The sequence below is a fragment of the Elephantulus edwardii genome, unplaced genomic scaffold, assembly GCF_000299155.1.
Source record: "Elephantulus edwardii isolate Elephantulus edwardi_28Jun2011 unplaced genomic scaffold, EleEdw1.0 scaffold00044, whole genome shotgun sequence".
Lineage (NCBI taxonomy): Eukaryota > Metazoa > Chordata > Mammalia > Macroscelidea > Macroscelididae > Elephantulus > Elephantulus edwardii.
This window is the reverse complement of record NW_006399794.1, coordinates 13,001,270-13,020,660: the sequence shown is the minus strand read 5'-3', so window position 1 is coordinate 13,020,660 and position 19,391 is coordinate 13,001,270. Positions and strand designations below refer to the sequence as shown.

General features: G+C 46.8%; 2 protein-coding genes across 5 annotated transcripts in view; one reads left to right on the top strand and one right to left on the bottom strand.

Moving 5' to 3' along the window:
* Positions 1–5,270, top strand: part of PGAP2 (post-GPI attachment to proteins 2) — a 32,720-nt gene extending 27,450 nt beyond the window's left edge. For 2 of the 4 annotated variants that reach the window (XM_006885539.1, XM_006885537.1), the window contains 4 exons: positions 3,771–4,023; positions 4,196–4,290; positions 4,834–4,942; positions 5,140–5,270. In XM_006885539.1, the coding sequence (XP_006885601.1) occupies positions 3,771–4,023; positions 4,196–4,290; positions 4,834–4,942; positions 5,140–5,270 (588 nt within the window). Of the gene's footprint in view, positions 1–3,770; positions 4,024–4,195; positions 4,303–4,833; positions 4,943–5,139 lie in introns of all 4 variants that reach the window. The other 2 variants (XM_006885538.1, XM_006885536.1) reach the window with 1 other exon arrangement.
* A 1,329-nt stretch (positions 5,271–6,599) lies between these two features.
* RHOG (ras homolog family member G) lies at positions 6,600–19,385 on the bottom strand. Its single transcript, XM_006885540.1, has 2 exons — positions 19,306–19,385; positions 6,600–7,814 (listed from the first exon to the last, which is right to left on the bottom strand). Exon 2 carries the CDS (start codon positions 7,744–7,746, stop codon positions 7,171–7,173), a length of 576 nt encoding a protein of 191 aa, XP_006885602.1. The 5' UTR covers positions 7,747–7,814; positions 19,306–19,385; the 3' UTR covers positions 6,600–7,170.
* Positions 19,386–19,391: the final 6 nt, after the last annotated feature.

The following is a 19,391-nucleotide window of genomic DNA, read 5'->3' as shown; positions in this document are numbered from 1 at the left end:
ATCCACAATGAACACAAGTGTGTTGTTATCTTCTATCTTCTTCATAGCTGACTCAGTGGTCAGGGGAAATTTGATGATGGCATAGTGGTCAAGCTTGTTTCTCCTGGGGGTGCTCTTCCGAGGGTATTTGGGCTGCCTTCGGAGTCTCAGCGTCTTAGGCCACCGGAAGGTGGGTGACGTGCTCATCTTCTTTTTTTTTTTTGGCTGTGGATGCCCTTCAGGACTGCCTTCTTGGCCTTTAAATGCCTTTGCTTTGGCTTCAGTTTTGGGAGGGGCAGGGGCTTCCTTCTTGGCTTTCAGTGCCATCTTCGTAGAAAAGCTATTCTTGGATCTTTAATAAGACTGACCTCTCCCTCTGGAAGCCCCAGTCCCACAGCCTGTTCATCCAGGGCTCTGCCATTCAAACCCCTTGATAGATTTCCTGCCTCCCAGCTCAGTCTACCAGGCCTTCCCTGAGGGCCCAGCATCTGTGTCAGAGCTATGGCTTTCTCCTAGCATTTCTTTCCTACAAGAGAGTCAGAAAATGGGACTGTAGGTTCAGATAATGGGGGGGTTGGGATTCCTACTGGGGAGAAAAAGGAAAAGACAGGGACCCACAGAGGAAGCACTCACTTAGTTGGAAGTCTTTCCCGGAGGAGGAGGCATTGTTGTTAGGGGGGGTGAAGAAGATTCTGAATGAATCAGCTTGGAACCTGAGGACTTTAGATTTTTTTCACAGGAAAATGGGTAGCCATGAATATTTTAAACAGGAAAGAGACACAATCAGATTTGTGTGTCACATCATTCTGGCTCCTGAGTAGAGAGGAGTAGCATTAGAACTAACAGAAATGCAAGATTTGTGTCCTGTTGGTAAGGGGTAGGGGCAGTAAGGTAGATAGTTATTTGTTACTTGGGGAGAATCTTGTCTAAAGCCAATGGAATGAATCTGTAATGGTAAGATCCAAGTATTGTTATAGAGAAAGGAGCCCTGGTGGTGCAGTAGTTCAGTGCTCAGATGCTAACCCAAAGGTCAGTGATTTGAATCCGCCTGCTACTCTGTGTGTGGGAAAGACCTGGTAATCTTCTATGAAGATTTCATTCTAGCAAACCCTATTAGGCAGTTCTACACAGTCTTGTAGATTGCTGTGGGTAGGAATTGACTCTAAGATACACAACAACAATGGCAGAGGGATTCCCCCCCTTCTCCCATTATACATATTTCTGATCCCAAGATCTACAGGTCATGTCTCCAGGCCAAAAGGTTTATGTCGTGAAACAAAGAAACTAGGTCTCTCTTTGTCACTTTCTTAGCTCTGGGCTCATAGAGATTTTGGTGAGCTGTGTACCTGAGGTTTTTTTTTTAAATAATTTTAATTAATTAATTAATTAATTATGTGTGTACCGTCAAATTGGATCTGACTGGTACAGGAGGCAATTGTTCCTCCTCCTTCAGCAGAGCATCTGGTGGATTTGAACCGTGCACTTATGGGATTGCAGTACAGTTTCCTGCCACTAGGCCACCAGAGCTCGCCGTACCTGAGTTCTAATAGCTCCTGATGTTCTTTGTTCCTGCCATAGTTGATGAGTGGGGAATTAGTGTATTTTGGATGGGGATGAGTGACACATGATTTTCTGCACATGATGATGATGATGGTTGTGTGTATGTATGTGTATGTGATTGGACATCAATCTCTGCTTTTAGAATCCCCTCCTATCTCTTATCTCAGAGGAGTTTGTGAGGACAGGACTTAGTCATGGGGGCTTAACTCTCTCTTCTTTTTTTTTTTAAAATTTTTAAATTTTTTTATTTTATTATTTTTGTGTGCGTGTACCGTCAAATCAGATCTGACATCTGACTGGTACAGGAGGAGATTGTCCCTCCTTCCCCGGCAAAGCATCTGGTGGATTTGAACCATTCACCTCTGGGATTGTAGTTGCAGCTCCTTGCCACTAGGCCACCAGAGTTCCCAACTCTCTCTTCTTTTGAGGTTTCCTTCTGACTTTGTGCTCTCTCTACTCATTATCTGTTCCCCAGCATCTTTCAGATCTCTGGTCCCTAGAACGATCAGGACTCTCTAGTCAGTTTAGATGCAGACCCTGTTCCCTTTAAAGTAACTGAGATTAGGGTTAGAATTTTCAGAATGAACATTTCAGGGAGTGAGAGACACGTTCCCACTAACTTGACTCAGGAAACCAGAGAGGCAAATAAGTCAAATGAGGCATGGGTGCCTCAGAAGTGTTAGATGAATATATATGATCCTGCTCCAGATAGAGGCTTTCCCATGTTCAGTGGTCATGCAGCTCTTCAAGGATGTTTGTCTTCTGAAAGCCCCCACTTATTGTACCCTCTCTATGCCAGATAATATCACATGCTTTATATATGTCACATTTGTATTTACAATCATCCTGCAAGGTAGATGATGTTTTCTCTAGTTTTCCAATGAGGAAATTGAAGCTCAAAGAGATGAGGTGACTTGCTTAAAATCAGCCAGGTACTAAAAGCAGAGCTGGAATGTGAGTTCAGGTTTGTATATGGACTCTAAAGCCTCCATGCTGCCTGATAACCCAGAATGAAATTCTGAATGTGGTCTCAAGCCACAGCCTCTGTCTTCACGAGTTCTACACTTACCTTCTTCTGACAGTGCTGAGAGGAATCCACCTTCTTCCCTGTGGAGGCTGGAATCCCTGGCTGGTCTTCACCCAGGTTCCCCCTACTTCATGAGCTGCATCAGCTTTGCCCTCATCCTCAGAGGCTCCGGGTACCCATTTAGAGGCGCTAACTTCTACTGGGAGAAAAGAAGGAATTGTCCAGAATTCCATTTTTGAAGACTAGTCTCTCCATAGTCAGCAAGGTTGTTCTATCATTGGGTTCTGTTACCATCTGGCCTTTGACAGAGGTCTTAAAAAAAACCAAAACAACAAAACCCAAAACGATGGAAGTTATGAGCTTTGACCTGTCAGCTTTCACAGCCCTGGAACCATTCAGAAATGTAGATTTTCAGATTCCATTTCAGACCTGCATTTTAAGACAACCAACAGGTGAGTAGCATGCACATTAAAACTTACTCTCTTGTTGTACAGGCAAAACACCATTTTTTTTAGCCATGTGAATTAACTCCTCCTTTCTCATCCTTAAGGAAGGAGGTTACAATTGTTAAGGAATGAGGAATTCTAAACATTGCAAAGGATGGATAGAAGAGATGTCCAGAAACAGGGTCCTTTTTCTTAGACTATATCAGCTTAGGAGTCCCTGCTTTCTCAGACTTGATCAAGATGGAGGAAGTCCTTCTAGGATCTCAGTCCCTCCAGCCACCTTGGCACACTTGTCTAGAGAAATGAGTGGAGTTGAGAGCAACCAGAGGAACAGCTGAGCTGTGCAGTGAGTCCAGCACTGTCACAGGAAACTCAGATGGTCTGTGGTTCATTGCTGCTCCACTCGACTGAATCAGAGACCTTACAACCAGTCATATGCCCTTTTCTGGAGGGTTCAGGGAGCATCTGAACCTGTTTGCAAAGGTGCCCAGTCACGAGCAGGTTTTAGTTTGAGGGGGGAATGGAGATAGTTTTTATGCCCCTGCTGTGAAATGACAGGATATTATGCTCAAGTCCTTGGAGGGGTGGTTTTTTGAGAGAGCTCTGTAGGTGGTTGGTTGAAATACTACATCTTGGAAGGGGTAGGACTGAAACAGAGCCATGGGGTGGCGGGAAGTGATCCTGATAGGTAAAGAGGTGGCTCTGTAGATGGGTAGAACTGGCTGAAGCCAGTGCCCAGATGGGTCACAACTCTCCAGGTACCCAATTACCTGCCGTCGGTGAGCTCGGCCATTGGTGGGGAGGTTCCTCAGCGCTATGTATGGCGCTTCTGCATCGGCCTGCACTCGGCACCCCGCTTCTTGGTGGCCTTCGCCTACTGGAACCACTACCTCAGCTGTGCCTGCCCATGCCCTGGCTACCGCCCACTTTGCCGTCTCAACTTTGGCCTCAACGTCGTCGAGAACCTTGCGCTGCTAGTGCTCACCTACGTCTCCTCCTCAGAGGACTTCAGTGGGTGCCTGGACGAGGGAAGAGCGGGGAAGGGTTCAGGGAGGGAAGTTACCCCACCTCCGTCAAGAAGGGACCCACTCTTCCACTCACTCTGCCTTGGGGTTTGGGTACTCCCTGTGGGTTTGGGCACTCCCTGCATGGCATGTCCCCCAACTGTCCTCTCTTCCATCAGCCATCCACGAGAATGCTTTCATTGTGTTCATCGCCTCATCCCTCAGTTACATGCTCCTCACCTGCATTCTCTGGCGGCTAACCAAGAAGCACACAGTAAGTCAGGAGGTACGGGTCTACCCCTAGCGGGGGCTTCAGATGCCCAGGAACAAAGCGAGGACACCTGTCCTCAGGATGTGGTGATGGTGAGGTGAGAACTGAAGTTCTAATGGGAACACTGATGAGTGGTGGGGGTTGGATTGGTCTCAGTCTAGGACTAGGTGTGGGTGTGTAACATATGGAGGCTCTAAATAAGTAGAATGAGGAGCTACATTCAGCCTGTCATGGGGTAAGAAGACGATCAGGGATTGTAGTCTTTTTACTAGTTTCCACAGTCAATCACATACACACCTTTCCTCTCCCCACAGTATTTAACACAATTCCCCAGAACTGGGATGGGTAGAGGCAGATTGCTCCTTGGTCTGACACACACTCCACCCCCAGGCAGGATTGTGGGCCTGCTGCCCCTGCCTGTGTCCTTTCTCATAACCCCTAGTGGGGAACCAGGGGAGACAAGGGAACCTTAGGAGCCTGGGCTGGAGGAGTAGCCTTTTCACACCCTCAGCAAGCTGCAGGGTGATAAAACAGCTCCTCCCTTAGGAACGAAAATCCTACAGCTGGAAACAGAGGCTCTTCATCATCAACTTTATCTCCTTCTTCTCGGCACTGGCTGTCTACTTTCGGCACAACATGTACTGTGAGGCTGGAGGTGAGGCCAGGCTGGGATCCACAAGTGGCCACAATGGCTGTGGGGTGGTTGTGATGTTTTCTATGCACAGTATGGCTTCAAGTCTTGGGGGCTGGCTGTTACTGTGTTCCCTGTGGTGATCAAGTGGTAAAGAGATTTATCAAGATGCCCTGAGTAGAAGTGGCAGGTCACCTTGACATTCTGTGTCCTTACAACAGTATATACCATCTTTGCCATCCTGGAGTACACTGTTGTCCTAACCAACATGGCATTCCACATGACCGCCTGGTGGGACTTCGGAAACAAGGAGCTGCTCATTTCCTCCCAGCCAGAAGAAAAAAGATTCTGAATCCTTTCTCCTAATGATCAGGGGAGGAAGGTCCATTGCCCGGAAACAAGATGATACTTTGACCTTCCCTACTTGTGTCCTCATTGGGTCCTCCTGAAGTGGGTGGGGAGAAGGGAGGAAGGCCATAGGACAAGGCTTTACTACAGTCCTGCTGGCTTCTTTCTCCCACTTTCCACATGGCTTCAGAGCCTTTAAGAAGCACCATCCCTGTCTGAGAAGTCTCAAGAAGCTGGCCTGGGAGGAGAGCTCCACCTTCTGGTGCTAAAAAAAAAAATCCTAGGGTTCATAAACATCCCAGTTTTTAATCCTTCGATAGCCACTTATCGCTGAAATTGGGGAACATCAATCCACCTTAAATCCACAGCCTTTCCTCTCCATGCAGTTGTCTACTTCACGTCTTAAGGCCTACACTCACTACACATCTAGACCTAAGTTTGCCTTGGTGTTCTAGTCCTGACAACTTTTTGGTGCGTGCCTTTGGGGTATATACCCTTCCCTGTCTGAACCTCAGTATGCCCATTTGTATAATGGGGGATTGGTAGGCTATGTGACTCCCAAGGGCTTCCAGTGTGTGGTTTTTGATGGCACTGATGCAAGTGTGCTGCTGTGTTATCTCCGGGATGACCTGCTCCAGAAAAGGAACATGTATTTTTCTTCCCAACAGAAATCTGGCTTATAGACATTTTCCTCCCTTTGCAAAGGTATGGGGAGGTATCAGAATCAAGATTTCCACCCCAAAATGGACTCCCCGGAATCTTCCCCTATCCTATCTATTGCCCCAGAGCTCTTTTGGTTGTATATTTTATTTCAAAGGAGAATAAATATTTTTTTTTCAAACTATGGATTAGGTCTGCTAGTCCTTGGGGCTAATCTCTTTGATAGGAATTAAAGTGAGAGCAGGGTTTGGGATTGAAGGAGTAAATTCATAACAAAATAGAATTCCAAATAGCACCACTCTTACAACTGAGGTGTTCTGAGGCTGGTGAATGAGAATTAATCCATCTTGTAAGAACTATGCAGTGACTAGGGCAGTGACTTACAGCTATCTTTCTGAACCCTCTATCAGGAAGTCTTCCTCCATGCTTTGCATCCTAGTCCACTACAGCATCAGTGACTGGGCTCTAGAGAAAGACTGGTACCTCCAAGGGAGCCCAGAGCTTTGTTAGGGAAATTGGGGGTGTGTGTGTGTGTGTGAAGTAATCACAAAGCACACTATTGTCTCCTGTCCCCTCTTGCAGGAAACAAAAGGTTCCCAGTCTCTGGGGAGCCCTAACCCAAGCCCAGTCCTACCCAACCCCCACTGCCTAGCACACAGGGAGGAGCCAAGGCCACTGAAGACAGGAGGTTTTATTGATGCTGATGGGGGTGGAAAAGGCCCCCCAGGAGCACAGGGGCTGAGTCAGTCAGCAGATGCGTAAGGCCAAGGCACAAGGGGCAGGTTAGGGCACATTCATCTCAGGATTCTGTCTTCCCTAAGAAAGGGTGAGAGCATCTTGGGGGCGGAGCAATTCCAAGAGCAGCAAAGGCAAATGCTAGGGACTGCTGAGCACCCCTAACCTGAGGCATAACAGGCACAAACACCTGTGTGGAAAAGCTGCATGAACTGGTCAGTAGGGGATAATAAGGAGAGGGCCCTGGGCTGGCTTCTTGGAAGGGATCCAGCCTTTACCTAGATGAGCTCATGGGAATACTTGGTGTTCCCAAATGCAGTGTGGCAAGGCCTAATGCCCCCTTCCCTGCAGGCCTCCTTAAAGGTAAAAGGCATTCAGAGAAAATGGGGTTCAGGGACCCCCTGGCAAGGGGTGCCAGAATTAGTCCTTAAGGCACAGCTGGGGGTAGACAAGGCACCAAGGCACAACTGGTAGGGGGGCAGGGACAGCCTCCAAGCTGAATGCCAGGGTCACAAGAGGATGCAGGACCGCCCACGCTTGATTGGCGTGGGGTTGAGCACAGCCCGGACAGCCTCGGCAAACACCTCTTTGACGCCGTCCTGCTGCAGAGCAGAGCACTCGAGGTAGCGCACAGCATGGATCTGCTTGGCCAGTGCCTGGCCCTGCTGCGGGGTGATGGGCGCCTGGCCCTGCTCCTTGAGGCGACGTAAGGTGTCAGGTTGGGCCCTCAGGTCCTTCTTGGTGCCCACCAAGAGGATGGGCACATCAGGGCAGTGGTGGCACACTTCTGGATGCCACTTGTGCCGCACATTCTCGTAGGAAGGCGGACTGGCAATGGAGAAACAGATGACAAAGACGTTGGTCTGAGGGTAGGAGAGTGTGCGGAGGCGGTCATACTCCTCCTGGCCCGCCGTGTCCCACAGGTTCAGGTTCACTGTGCGCCCATCAACTGCACTCTGTGCGCTGTAATTGTCGAACACTGTGGGGATGTACTCCTTGGGAAAGGCATTAGTTGTGTAGCATATGAGCAGGCACGTCTTGCCCACGGCTCCATCGCCCACCACCACACACTTGATGCTCTGCATCCTGGTTGTAACAGCTGCAGTGGAGGCAATGCCTCCCCTTTCTTCTGGTCTCCTCTGGTTGCAGTTATCTGTGGATAGAGGAGAGAGAGACTCTTTAGGGAGGCTTCTGCCCATTATCAACAAAGGATAGAGGCACACAGAGGGAAACCAGTTCCTGCTGCTTTAACCTGACACCATCATACACAGAGACAAAGATACCAAATGAGAGGTTTTGAAATTTAGCAAAGATATTCAAGTATGAAAACACCAAAGGCTGGCAATAAAATATGATATGAAGTATGTAAGCTCTGGGGCCAGACTGATTTGAGGTCAAATAAGTTCTATTATTTCCTACCTGTGTGATCCTGTACAAATTATTTAACCTCTCAATGCCTTAGTTTTCTTATCTGTAAAACAATGGGGATAAAACAATACCTACCTCACTAGGTTGTTGTGAAGATAAAGCAAGTTAATATATGTAAAACAGCAAAACATCTGGCCATAATAAGAACTCAGTAAGAATTAGCTATTTCTTCTTTTTATCTGGTCAATAAAAGTAGTGTAGAGAAGCAGGCTGTTCAAATGTAGGCGTCTACCAGGAAACTGGAGGAATTCCGGCACAGGACAGTTGTCCAGGTAACTTCTGAGATGCCACAGGTGGAAATCTACCAACTCCAGGACATTTACCCAGTGCAACAATATTTCCAATTTCCTGAAACCTGACACCTTGGCTACTGAATGCAAAACAAAAGGCACAATTAGAAGCACACTGAGTTGTTCCTTTTACTATATGCTATCAAGTTGACTAAAACTCACAACTACCCTTTTAACAGATTAAATAACCTTGCCTTATCCTGTACCGTTCTCACCATGAGTTCACTGTTACAGTCACTGGGTCAGTCTGTCTTTCTGTGAGCCTCCACCTTTCCTAGCATGATGTCTTTTCCCAAGGACTGGCCCCTTTTGAAAACATAGCCAAAGTATGAGATGGAATTTCACCATCCTTGCCTCTAACTGAGTACCCTCATTGCAATTCCTCCAAGACAGACTAATACATTGGGTTGTTGCTGTCAAGTGGGAACCAACCCATAGCTGACCCGCTGGCAGGTTTTCAGAGGCAGGTAATCGCATGGGAGGAGACTGTTCACCTTTCTCCAGCAGAGCAACTGGTGGATTCAAACCATGTGCCTTAGAGATTGCAGCTTACCATTAGGCCATCAGAGCTCCCTTGTACACTGAGTAGGGAACACAATTCTCTAGATACTTCCCAGACCCAATCCAGAGTGTTCTAGAGATAGGGACAAACTTACCCCATCATTCGTGTAAGCATGGACAACATATCCAGCTACTTACACCCTGAACAACAACTCAATGCAGAAGAATACTGGAGAATGAGCAAGGATACGATTTGAACTTGAACACTAAATTTTCCCTTTAATCATCTCTTTCTGGAAGATTTTTCTGAAGAATTTTAGGGACTTCTAGCCTCTTCGGTGAGCTCTGGTGGCATAGTGCATAAGGAGCTGTGGGGCTAAAGGCACATGGTTCACATCCATGAGCTGCTCCACAGGAGATAATATGGTCAATCTCCTCCAGTGTGATATACTGCCTCTGAAAACCCACTTTGGGGGGTTGGACCAGCAAGTTGTTTCTGGCTTGATGGTACCTAACAAGAAGCCTCTTTGATAGAGAACATAATGCCATTAAAGCACTGTCACCCAGAATGATAAGGATCAGTCATGGGTTCTAATCACTGCTCTACCAATTAGTCATGTATGATTCTTGGCAACGTATTTAAGTTCTTGGAGCTTTAATTTTTCTCATCTGTATAACACTGCCTACTATATTAGAACAGCTTAGAGTATGACATGAGATAGTATGTGCAAAGTGAGGCATGGTAAAGGAAGTGCCCAATAAATAGGTTACTGTAATTATTAGTGGGTAAGTATGAGAGAGGAAGTCAGTTCCAGCCACCACCCTGATCTCCACTGCAGCTTTCAGGCCTCTGGGGTGAGGAACTGCTTTTCTGAGTTCTGGGACAGGACAGAGCTTCCGGAAACCCTGTGATTATTTATACTATTGTGGCAAGGGTCCTCCTCTTATCGGCTACTTCCTCTAGGCCATGGGGCACTTCTGCGGGCCAATATGTGACTTCCTTTCCCTGCTTCTCTCCCACAAGATCCCTCCTTGCTAGAAGGGGTCAGTCTTGTTTTAGAAAATCTTCAAAGTATGCCTGGCTCCACTCAACTTTTACCACTGACCCATCTTCTCCATTTTATTCTTCATAAAGAATATTCTTCATTTTATTCTGTATTGTATTCTAGGAAGTCGTTAGCCCCACTGTCTGGCCTCTTAACCACTGATTCAAAAGCCTTCACAACCAAAGATAAAAATTCCTTTAGTGAGAAATGGTGCTCTTTGGCATCATGGGGGTTACATAAAGCCCAGGGTTTGGCCCCAGCTCTCTTTCAGGAAAACAGCTTTTCCTGGGGTCAGTTGGAAGAAAAATGGTTTCTCTATAAGGATGCCTCTTTAATTCTCATTAAAAAAATATTTACATGCATATTTGCATGTGTATTTGCCTGTAGGGACCTGTGCTGCTAACCCAAAGGTAGAGCCTCTCTGGTAGTTCCGATCTGCCAGCAGCTCTGTGGAAGGAAGATGATGGGCAAGCTCCTTCCATTCCATTTACAGCCTCTGAAACCTGCCGGGGGGTCAGCTATGAGTCAGTTCCAACTTGAGGGCAATGAGTTTTGAATTTTATTTACATGAATAAGTGTTAGGGTCAACTTCCAGATATTCAGATAAAGGAAGGAGATGATGGCCCTCTAAAGCAACGGAGGCAGTCCCTGTGTGGCACAAATAAATGTAAATGGCCAAGCACTTTACAAATCTAAAGGTTCATGGTTCAAATTCCCCAAGAGACACACTGGAAGACAGGCCTCAAGGTCTGCTTCTAAAGGCCAGCCTTGGAGTCATCATTCCTCTTTGCATACATGGGATCACCATGAATCAGGACTGACTAGACAGCATCTAACTACAACAGTACAGTGGACCACCTTCCAGCACAGTGCACTGGAAGGCAAGTTCTGAGGTGCAGTTTCACCTTTGCTCTGCTGCTGACTTCCTGCAGCCAACCAAGATCCACTTCCCCTCTCTGGGTCTTAGTTTCCCCATCCATAAAACAGAAAGGAAAAATGTCATTCCATGGACAGTGGGTAGTTGTCATTATTTGTGTCCAGTGTATTTCTGAAAGCGCTGACATTTCTGGGCTATAAGCCTTCAGTTTCACATACAGTAGGGAGAAGAGTATGTTCGGCAGTATAACTGGGAACTCTTCTCCACAAGCCCAGCATTGAGATGGCCAAGGCAGGAAGGCAAGGAGGGAACTCTGAACAGTAGTCCTAAGGTCCAAGAAACTGGAAGTACAGGCAGCTCTCTAGGGAGGTAGCTATCAACCAGCAATCAGTAAATCAATCAGCCCTCAAAGGAGTAGGGGAGGGAAGGGTTGCTTCCGGGCTGGAAGGGAGCAAGGACTGAAAAGGATCATGAGTAAGGTAGCCTCCAGAAACAAGCAAAGAAGGGGCCCTAGACCCTGTGGTGTTGGGATAACAGCACTGGATACCTGACTCTGACCTCCTGGGTTTATCTGCTACTTGAGAAAAAGTCCTCACACTGTATAATCCTTTATAGTTCATGTGGTATTGTCATGAGAGCCTTTAACAACCTATTCTTATTTTACAGATGTAAAATAGGAAATAAACTTAGAGCAGATAAATAATCCAAAGTTACACAAGCTAGTCAGTAAAGGGCCTGAACACAAACCCTAACTTTTGGATTAAAAGTCCTGTGTTTGTCTCAAGGCATCTGACAATCTACAAACAAGTCATTTATTTCCCTTTCTGGAACCTTAGTTTTTTTCAGCTCTTAAGATAGGAGTGATATTTCGCCTCACAGGGTCCAGTAAAATCAAGAAAATGAGTATGCATTATAACATGGGAAGAGTTATGCACACAAGAGGTAACAGTGATCCCAACAGGCAGGAATGGGAGCTGATGCCACCACTCAACACCTGCATACCCATTCTCCCTAAATAAGGTATAATTTAGACTCTCTCAGGATAAATACCTCTGAAATCTCGTGGCCTGACAAGGCTTATCACCCATTTAAGAAGACATATGCTAAAAGGTAGTGTCTAATCTGTGCCAGCAGAGAATGGACATCAGTACTACAGGAGGCCAAAGGAGAGCGGTTTGCTTGGAGACAGGAGCTCATTGTACTTATTCACTGTTGTTGCTGGGTGCTACTGTGTCACAGTGATTCACAGCGACCCTATATACAAAAGAACAAAATTTACCTGTTCCTGCATCCACTTACAATCAGTGCTGAAACATTTAGTAAATACTCTGCAAATCAGTGATTATACAAATTACAATGACTTATTCTAAATTTTTTATTCTTGGCTTATTTCAGATCATGCCTGGTCCTTATCTCGGCACTCAAAATACCTGATAAAAGATTTTGGAGTCATATAAGTCTGAGTTTAAATCCTAGCCCTGCTACTTATCAGCTGTGTGGCCTTGGGCTTGTGATTTATCCCTCTAATTCTCAATTCCCTTATCTTTCAAATGTAACCATAATACTGTCTATTTCAAAGGGCTGTTATTAAATTTGTAAACAGATTAATAAACTTGCATAATATAGGTACTCTGCAAATATAAGTTCCCTGAGTCAGAGAGTCTTCAATATTGTCTGTAAATATGCATGTTTACTCTTGCTTTCCCCTCTGCTGCCATTCTGTCTCAAATCTCTGACCTCTCCAGGCTTAAGTCTCAGAATTCCATTGGGCTACTGAATTCTCCTTCCTTTGAACATCACTGCACAGCCACTCTTTTAACTCTGCTTTGGCTCTATGTGAGTCTCCTCCAATCATCAGTGCTGGAGGCTGGGCTTCCCTATTCTCGCCACAGAAAAACCAAGTATAGAAATAGTAATCAGGAATTTGTAACCTTCTGCTCTATTTGTGCACAATAGACCCACACAAATCTGCACAGACCCACCTAAGCCCATAACTGAAAAGAGACCCAGAAGCTCCTTCTTCCCAGTATCAGTTTCACCTGGCCCCAGCAGGAAGCATAGTCCATAGGAACACAGATCTGGGGAAAGCAGAGTGTGGTTCCAGGAGACCAGCTGCACTCAGTGGGGCCTAGCCTTGGGGGTGTGGCCCAGGCAAGTCAAGAAGAGTGCTGGAAAGGAAGCAGTTGATGGCCTGATTTTGCCAGATCTCTGTGGCCTTTATAGCAAGGGAAGTGTCCCAAATGGGAGTGGGGGAGGGGAGAAATGGCCCCTCAGAGGTGGAGGAGTGTGGAAGCAACTGGAACTCACTACAGCCTCCTCGATCTTTCCTCCCTGCCCTTTGCCTCACCTTCTCCAGTCCTTCATGAACTCATTCTCATGTCACTCTGGCCATATCACCTTATTCTCTTCCCTAAAATATAAAACAGTTGTAGTCACTGTACCTATGAAAATCCAGCATTTTTCTCCCTTTCCTATCTCTCAACTCAGGAGGTTCAATTGTCTCAAGGAACCTTTCTCTGTCATCGAGAACCAAGCAGTAGTGCCACCTCTTCCAAGAAAATTTTCTCAAATCACCCAAGTGGCTCTATCTCATCCAAGGTCTGATGCTTGTAGATCTTGTATCATGTGTTGGCTGATCTGAATCTTATCTATGGCACTAAACTGGGAGGGCCTTAAGGGCAAGGTCCTGGATGATTTCAGTCTCCCTGGTCAGAGTGCAAAACCCAGTTGCTGTCAGTAAATAACTGGATGAACTCAATCTGTCCTTCATGCCTTTGCACATGAATTCTTCCTGGATTATTGCTCTCTTCAGCTCTTATCCCTCAAGGGATAAGTTCTGCTCCCTGTTTCTCCTGGACAGCACAAGAAGCACCTCTACCGCCCCATCTGCCAGCACTGGCTGTCTATACTGTTCATTGTACTGAATAACTATATGCCTCATACGGATATAAATGTCCCCTTGCTTACTTCCAGAAGGCCAGAATATGAACAAAAGTTATGTACTGACATACTCTACTTCCCGTGAACCACAGACTTTGATGCTGTCAAGAAGGGGAGACCCTCCATGCCCAAGGAGATGAGATAAGGGTAACCAACTCCCTCCTCAACATAAAAGGCCACAAGGTTACAGTAACAGACACATTTCCCATCCTCAGATGGAAGGTGAGAGGGACGGAACAGGTAATGGATAGACACATGACCAGTGTCTCATAGGTGATGAGGAGAAAAAAAATGGTTCTTGACAGTCTAAGGACTGAAACTACAGGTCTCCCTTACTATCCAAAAGGAGTATTCCTATGAAATATTTTGCAAGCTGAAATGGTATAAACCAAAGAAGCAATTACCATTAATTTATACAGGAAACATTTTTGAGCATTCCCAGATTTAAAAAAACAAGCTACCACATCACATATAAAACTAAAATAACACTAAATGTTCACAGACATGGTTTAGTGTAGTTTGTGGGGAAGGAGCTTGGCAAGGCCATTCTTGCTGCCTGCTGCCTATTTAACAGATTGCTGCAAAACAAACACTGAATAATACTTTTGCCTTCTGTTAAGAAAAAAAAATCTCCTGGGTTTATTTAGGGTAGCAAAAACAGGTACTAGTGCAGGTCTTTGGTAAAAGTAGAGTGCTGTAAAGCAAAGTTTGAAAGGGGGAGGATACCTGTATTTGGAAGGCCTTGGTCAGGGGTTAGACAGGGGCAAACCAGTGTTGGGAAGCCTGTCAATTTTTTGTTTGTTTGTTTGTTTTGAAGGGAGGCTCTGCAGGAAGAGGTGATACAGAGAGGCTCAGAGGGGCTGCAGCTGGCTGCAGCTGGGCTGGGAGGAGGAAGCTGGGGGAAACATGAGGTCACTGTGGGGCTGGGCCCCAGCCAAGTGCTGAGTCTCTCTCTTTTCTTCCCCTTCTCCCCATTAGCAGGGACAGAACCCAAGAGAACCTTGTTCTCAGCCTTTAAAAAGTTCAAGTTAGAGAACTTGCTACCTTTTGCCATTTCACTTTTCAGTCCCTTGGAAGATCCAGGCAGGTAAAGTGAGAGACAGAGTTTACTCCTCCCACTAGGGCTGGAGAGGAGGGGCAGAGAAGAGGAGGAAACAAGACAGTTGCAGTTAGGAAGGCTCTGGTGGGTTGGAGTCCTTCCCTCCACCGGTTCCTTCCCACCCCAGTTCACGAAGTGCTCCACACAAGATGAGTCTGAGGGGCAGGACAGCTCTGGTTGGGGAAGCCGAGGAAGTTACCCCTTCCCCCAATAAGTGCCACAGAGTAGTTCCCACAGTGGCTTCCTCCTCACCACCCACCCAGCAGATCAGCAGTCCTGGGGCCCCATGAAAGGCCTGTGAAATGGCACTTCCTTTGCCTTTGCTCATTTCTCAGGAGGTTGTACACAAATGCCATCCTCTCAATCTTGCCTCCCCACCTGAAAATACCCACAGAGAGGCCCAGGGCCACCCTCTCCCTTCAGCCCTGCCCCAGGTCTGAGGGGGTTTCCACAAGGGAAAAAAAACGTCAGGGAGGAAACTCCAGCATCTATTTTCCACTGTTAGCAGGGGACAGAATGCTCCACTAGTCTGTAGCCCCCTACAAAATCCCCAGTACTCTCCTGTTCTTGTCTTGAAGATCTCAATTTGTAACTTTTATATACTTTAGGAAAATGGACTCTATATCTTCTTCCTGGACAAAAAGTCACAGAAAACACTCAGGACTGTCAGATCAAGACTGGGGAAGCCGGAGGAACCCAGAGTAGGGGCAGTGCTATGAGAGACCTCCAGGGGTAGGAAAATTCAAAGCATCAGAATTCACAAATCCCTTGGAGGTATTGATATACAACTCCATAGTGTTGAAATTGAGCCCAGAGAGATGGTTAACCAGGCTTACACTGACAGTTGGTAGCAAACTCAGGAAAAGGAACTGGTCTCACTTCTACAAAAGAGGAAAAGGATCATTACTCCTAAGTGGGAAGGGGCCCAACATCTCTTTGATCTCATTTAGATTGACCCTACCATAGGATATATCTTTTTTTATTTAAGGTAAAATAGAAATGCTGGATTTATTAGAAAGTCCAAAGGGATGGACCTCCCCCCATGAAAGGAGACATGGAGGGAAGGCCCATAGGTTATAATTTTAATAATAATAAAAATAGAGGCAATAGACTCAGGTTCTTATGTGAGGTTTTTTCTTTTTTGCTTCTAAGTTCCCAGACTCATATCTAGTCCACCCTGGAACCAGAAGTAACATTACAGAACAGACAACCATCAGGAGCTGGTCCAGTCAAGGAGAGCTCCTTCCCTGGCCTCAAGCTCCTAGAGAGATAGATACCCTCCCCCCATACAAGATGAAGGCAAAAGAGGAAGCTGGAGCTTGGACAGGAAAACCAGTCTGGCCTGGGGAGGTGGCCCAGACTGTCTTTGGTTTCCCTCACTGGCCCTTCTCACAAAACCCTACAAGCCTCACTACTTAATGGGCTTATAATGTATACAGAGGATAAGGTCTTCAGTCCAGGCCAGAACCTCCTTTTTTAGGTTATTCCTTTACTGTACACCAAAACCAAACTAGATGTCATCCAGTTACTATCAATTCATGTTGACTTTACGTGTATCAGAGCAGAACTGTGTTCCACAACAATTTCTTTCTTTAAAAACCAAAACATACACCAAGTTTCTTACTGTACCTTTAGTGTCACTGATTAAATTTTTTAAGTTGTATAACAATTCTCACCCTCTTTTTTGGAGGTGTTCCTTCTTCATTAATGTAAATTAACTGCCAAGACTCCTCTTTTCTTTTCAGTTCTCCAGCTATCACCACAACCACTCATATTTTAGAGGCTCAGGAGCCCCTAAAAGCTCATATTAGCCATTCTGTCTTAACAAATTGTTAGAAGGAATGCACTATATCCAGTGTTTCCAGTTAGTATCTGTATCAGCCACTTTTTTTCATGCCCTGACCTTGACAGTATTCCTTTAATCAAAACCTCAACAGCAATCTTGTAGCCAATCCCTCACGCCATGGTATTTTTCACAATTAAATCCTCTTCTCTATCAGATTTTTTTTCCCCTGTAACAATTTTCTTGTGATTAGTTCAAACCTCTAGTAGGGCAGATTTTGCCTGGGAGAACCCATTTTGCCCAACTTTTCTTTAAGAATCGTACTATAAGTTGCTCAGTTACGTAAAATGTTGCCCTTTTGGGGTTTTTCTCTTTTTTTAGCTAAGAAAGTGTCTTTCAGGCACATCCTTCTCTGGGCTGGGAGTCTTTGCAAGGCCAGACTCCTCCCTGGGATTTCCTCCTGGGGTCAAAGTCCATGTACATCAGATGGGTGAGTAGAAAGGGAGACCTGGAAAGAGGAATAATTCAAGGAGAGAGGCAAATGTGAGAGATGAGAGGGCTAAGAAAAGCTTTTTAATTTAGTTGTGCCTAGAAACCCAAAAAAGTTGTAATTGCTTCCCTTTGCCTCTTTTTCTAGTGGGCAGGGTAGAGTGGACAAGAGGAGCAGAGAACGGTTACTTAGCATACATCCTAAAGGTCTATGGAGTGGTAACAAAAAGAGATTACAAAGCTTGGCTAGACTAAAATTAGAAGGAATTAGTGAAAGAGAAAGAGTAGGGTCCTAGATGACAGCGGGATAGTAAGAATGTCTAGAGGCAGCAAGATAGGCCAGTAGAAATTCAGAGAATTCCCAGTCATCATGGTCCTCCCACAGGCCAGGGCAGGCCTTTGTTGAGTACTCAGTCTTGGTAGGCCCCAGAAGACAGGAGGGAAGAAGAGCTGACACCTATTGTTTCTTTTCCTGACCTTAAATAGCTAAGACTCAAGTTCTACCAGATGCAGTCCTGCTATTGCTCCCTTTCAGTCCATCACTCTTCTGACCTGGTCCCATTCTTGCCCACCAAGAGGTAATGGAACCAGAAGGCACTGAAGCCAGGGATTCCATCACGTGAGAAGACTATTCCCCAGTCTTCATGACTTCATCTTGGTCAAGTACTCAAAAGCCTGGGTGGTTCTGATTTCTCATGGCCTCTCTCATCAGTCTTATTCCTGTGTCACTCTCCCCTGACTGTTATGGACTGCTTCCTCCTGCTAACCACAAGCTTGTCCACTGTGAGTCCTCTTCTTTATGCTGGCTTCCTCTGCCCTGGGCCTTTTCAAGGCCGAGAGAAATTATTTGGTTATTTTCAAGATAAAGTTATGGACACACAGACACTATGTATATTGACCTTCCCCCCTCAACAAGTTTTCCAGCCATTTAATCATCCCTATCTCAGAAAGTTTACAGCATGCCCTTAGGGGGTGGAGTGAGGTGTTTGGAAAAGCTCTCAAACTCACAGGGGTCCTCAAACTGGAGAGACATGGCTGAAATGGAAGGTGACAGGTTAAGGAACATGAAAATAAGGGGAAACGAAGGAGCAAGGCAGTGGGTGGAAGACACCACACCGTCTTGTGTTAACCTGCGGGAATGCAATCACACGAGTCCCCAAGCTAGAAACTGGGAAGGAGAGTTAGCAGGGGGCTGAGAAGGGCAGAGGTGCAGAGTGGTTGAGCAGAGGTCAAGGGAGAAGGAAGATGAGAGAGATGAGAAGAGAGGGTGACAGAAGGTTTGCGGGTGGCGACTAAAGAGAATGAGAATGTATGTAGAATTTAGGGCTTAACAATGAGGGTAAGACTAGGAGATGGATGTCTCCCAAATGTTCTCATAATGCCAGAGACACTGACGCTTCGCAGTTCTATTTTCTCCATTTCCTGAAAACAGTCCTGCTTAGGGATGCTATCTTGCCTAACCTCTCAATAGCTAACGAGTCCATTCACAGACAAGACCAGGCCTTTTCCCTTCCTTGGCTTACCCACCACAGAGCAAGGCCAGAAAGTGGGCAGCCGGCCACTAAAAATCTACTGCTTGCCTCCAGAGATGTAGAGTTTGGAACGTACAGAAACAGATACACAGAGAGAAGGAATGGGGCCGGTAGGGTTCCTCTCCAGGTCTTTTCAGCTGCAGCTTTCGAGGGCGGGCATGGGTGACCTCGTTCTTCCACGGAGGGAGCTCTTTTTCTGCAGTGTCCGAGCTTCGCAGGCTTCAGCGTCCTCTCAACATCACAAATGTCACAAGCGCCCTGGTGGAGGGGACATCTCCTCCAGGCCTGAGACCCTCTCACCTCCCACACTTCCTCCTCCGACAACTTGGTGGGCACCCCCACCTCTGAGTCCCACATCCTAGCTCTGAGCTCTTCCACTGCAGAGACTTGTCCCCGGAGCGGGATGCACACCAGCCTCTGGGAACTCTCCCGGCAGCCGGTACAGTTGCTGGGAACCCACTCCCGCCAAGGCGCGGGGGCCCCGTCCCCACCCCGCCCGGCCCGGCCGGCCGCGCCCGCCCAACTCGGAGGGAACCGAGAACCTCCCGGCCGCGGCCATGAGCGCGCAAACTCCGTGGGCCGGGCTCCGCGGCCCGTCCGGGGCCAGCAGGACTCTCCTGCCCTGGGTCCCCTGCCCGCCGGCCCGGGTCTGGCCTCACCTGGTGCCCTCCCCACCGCGGGGGAGCTGGGGGCGGCGGCGGCAGCTCTGGGCTCGAGAAGGAAGTGAGAGCCGGAGGCCGGAGGA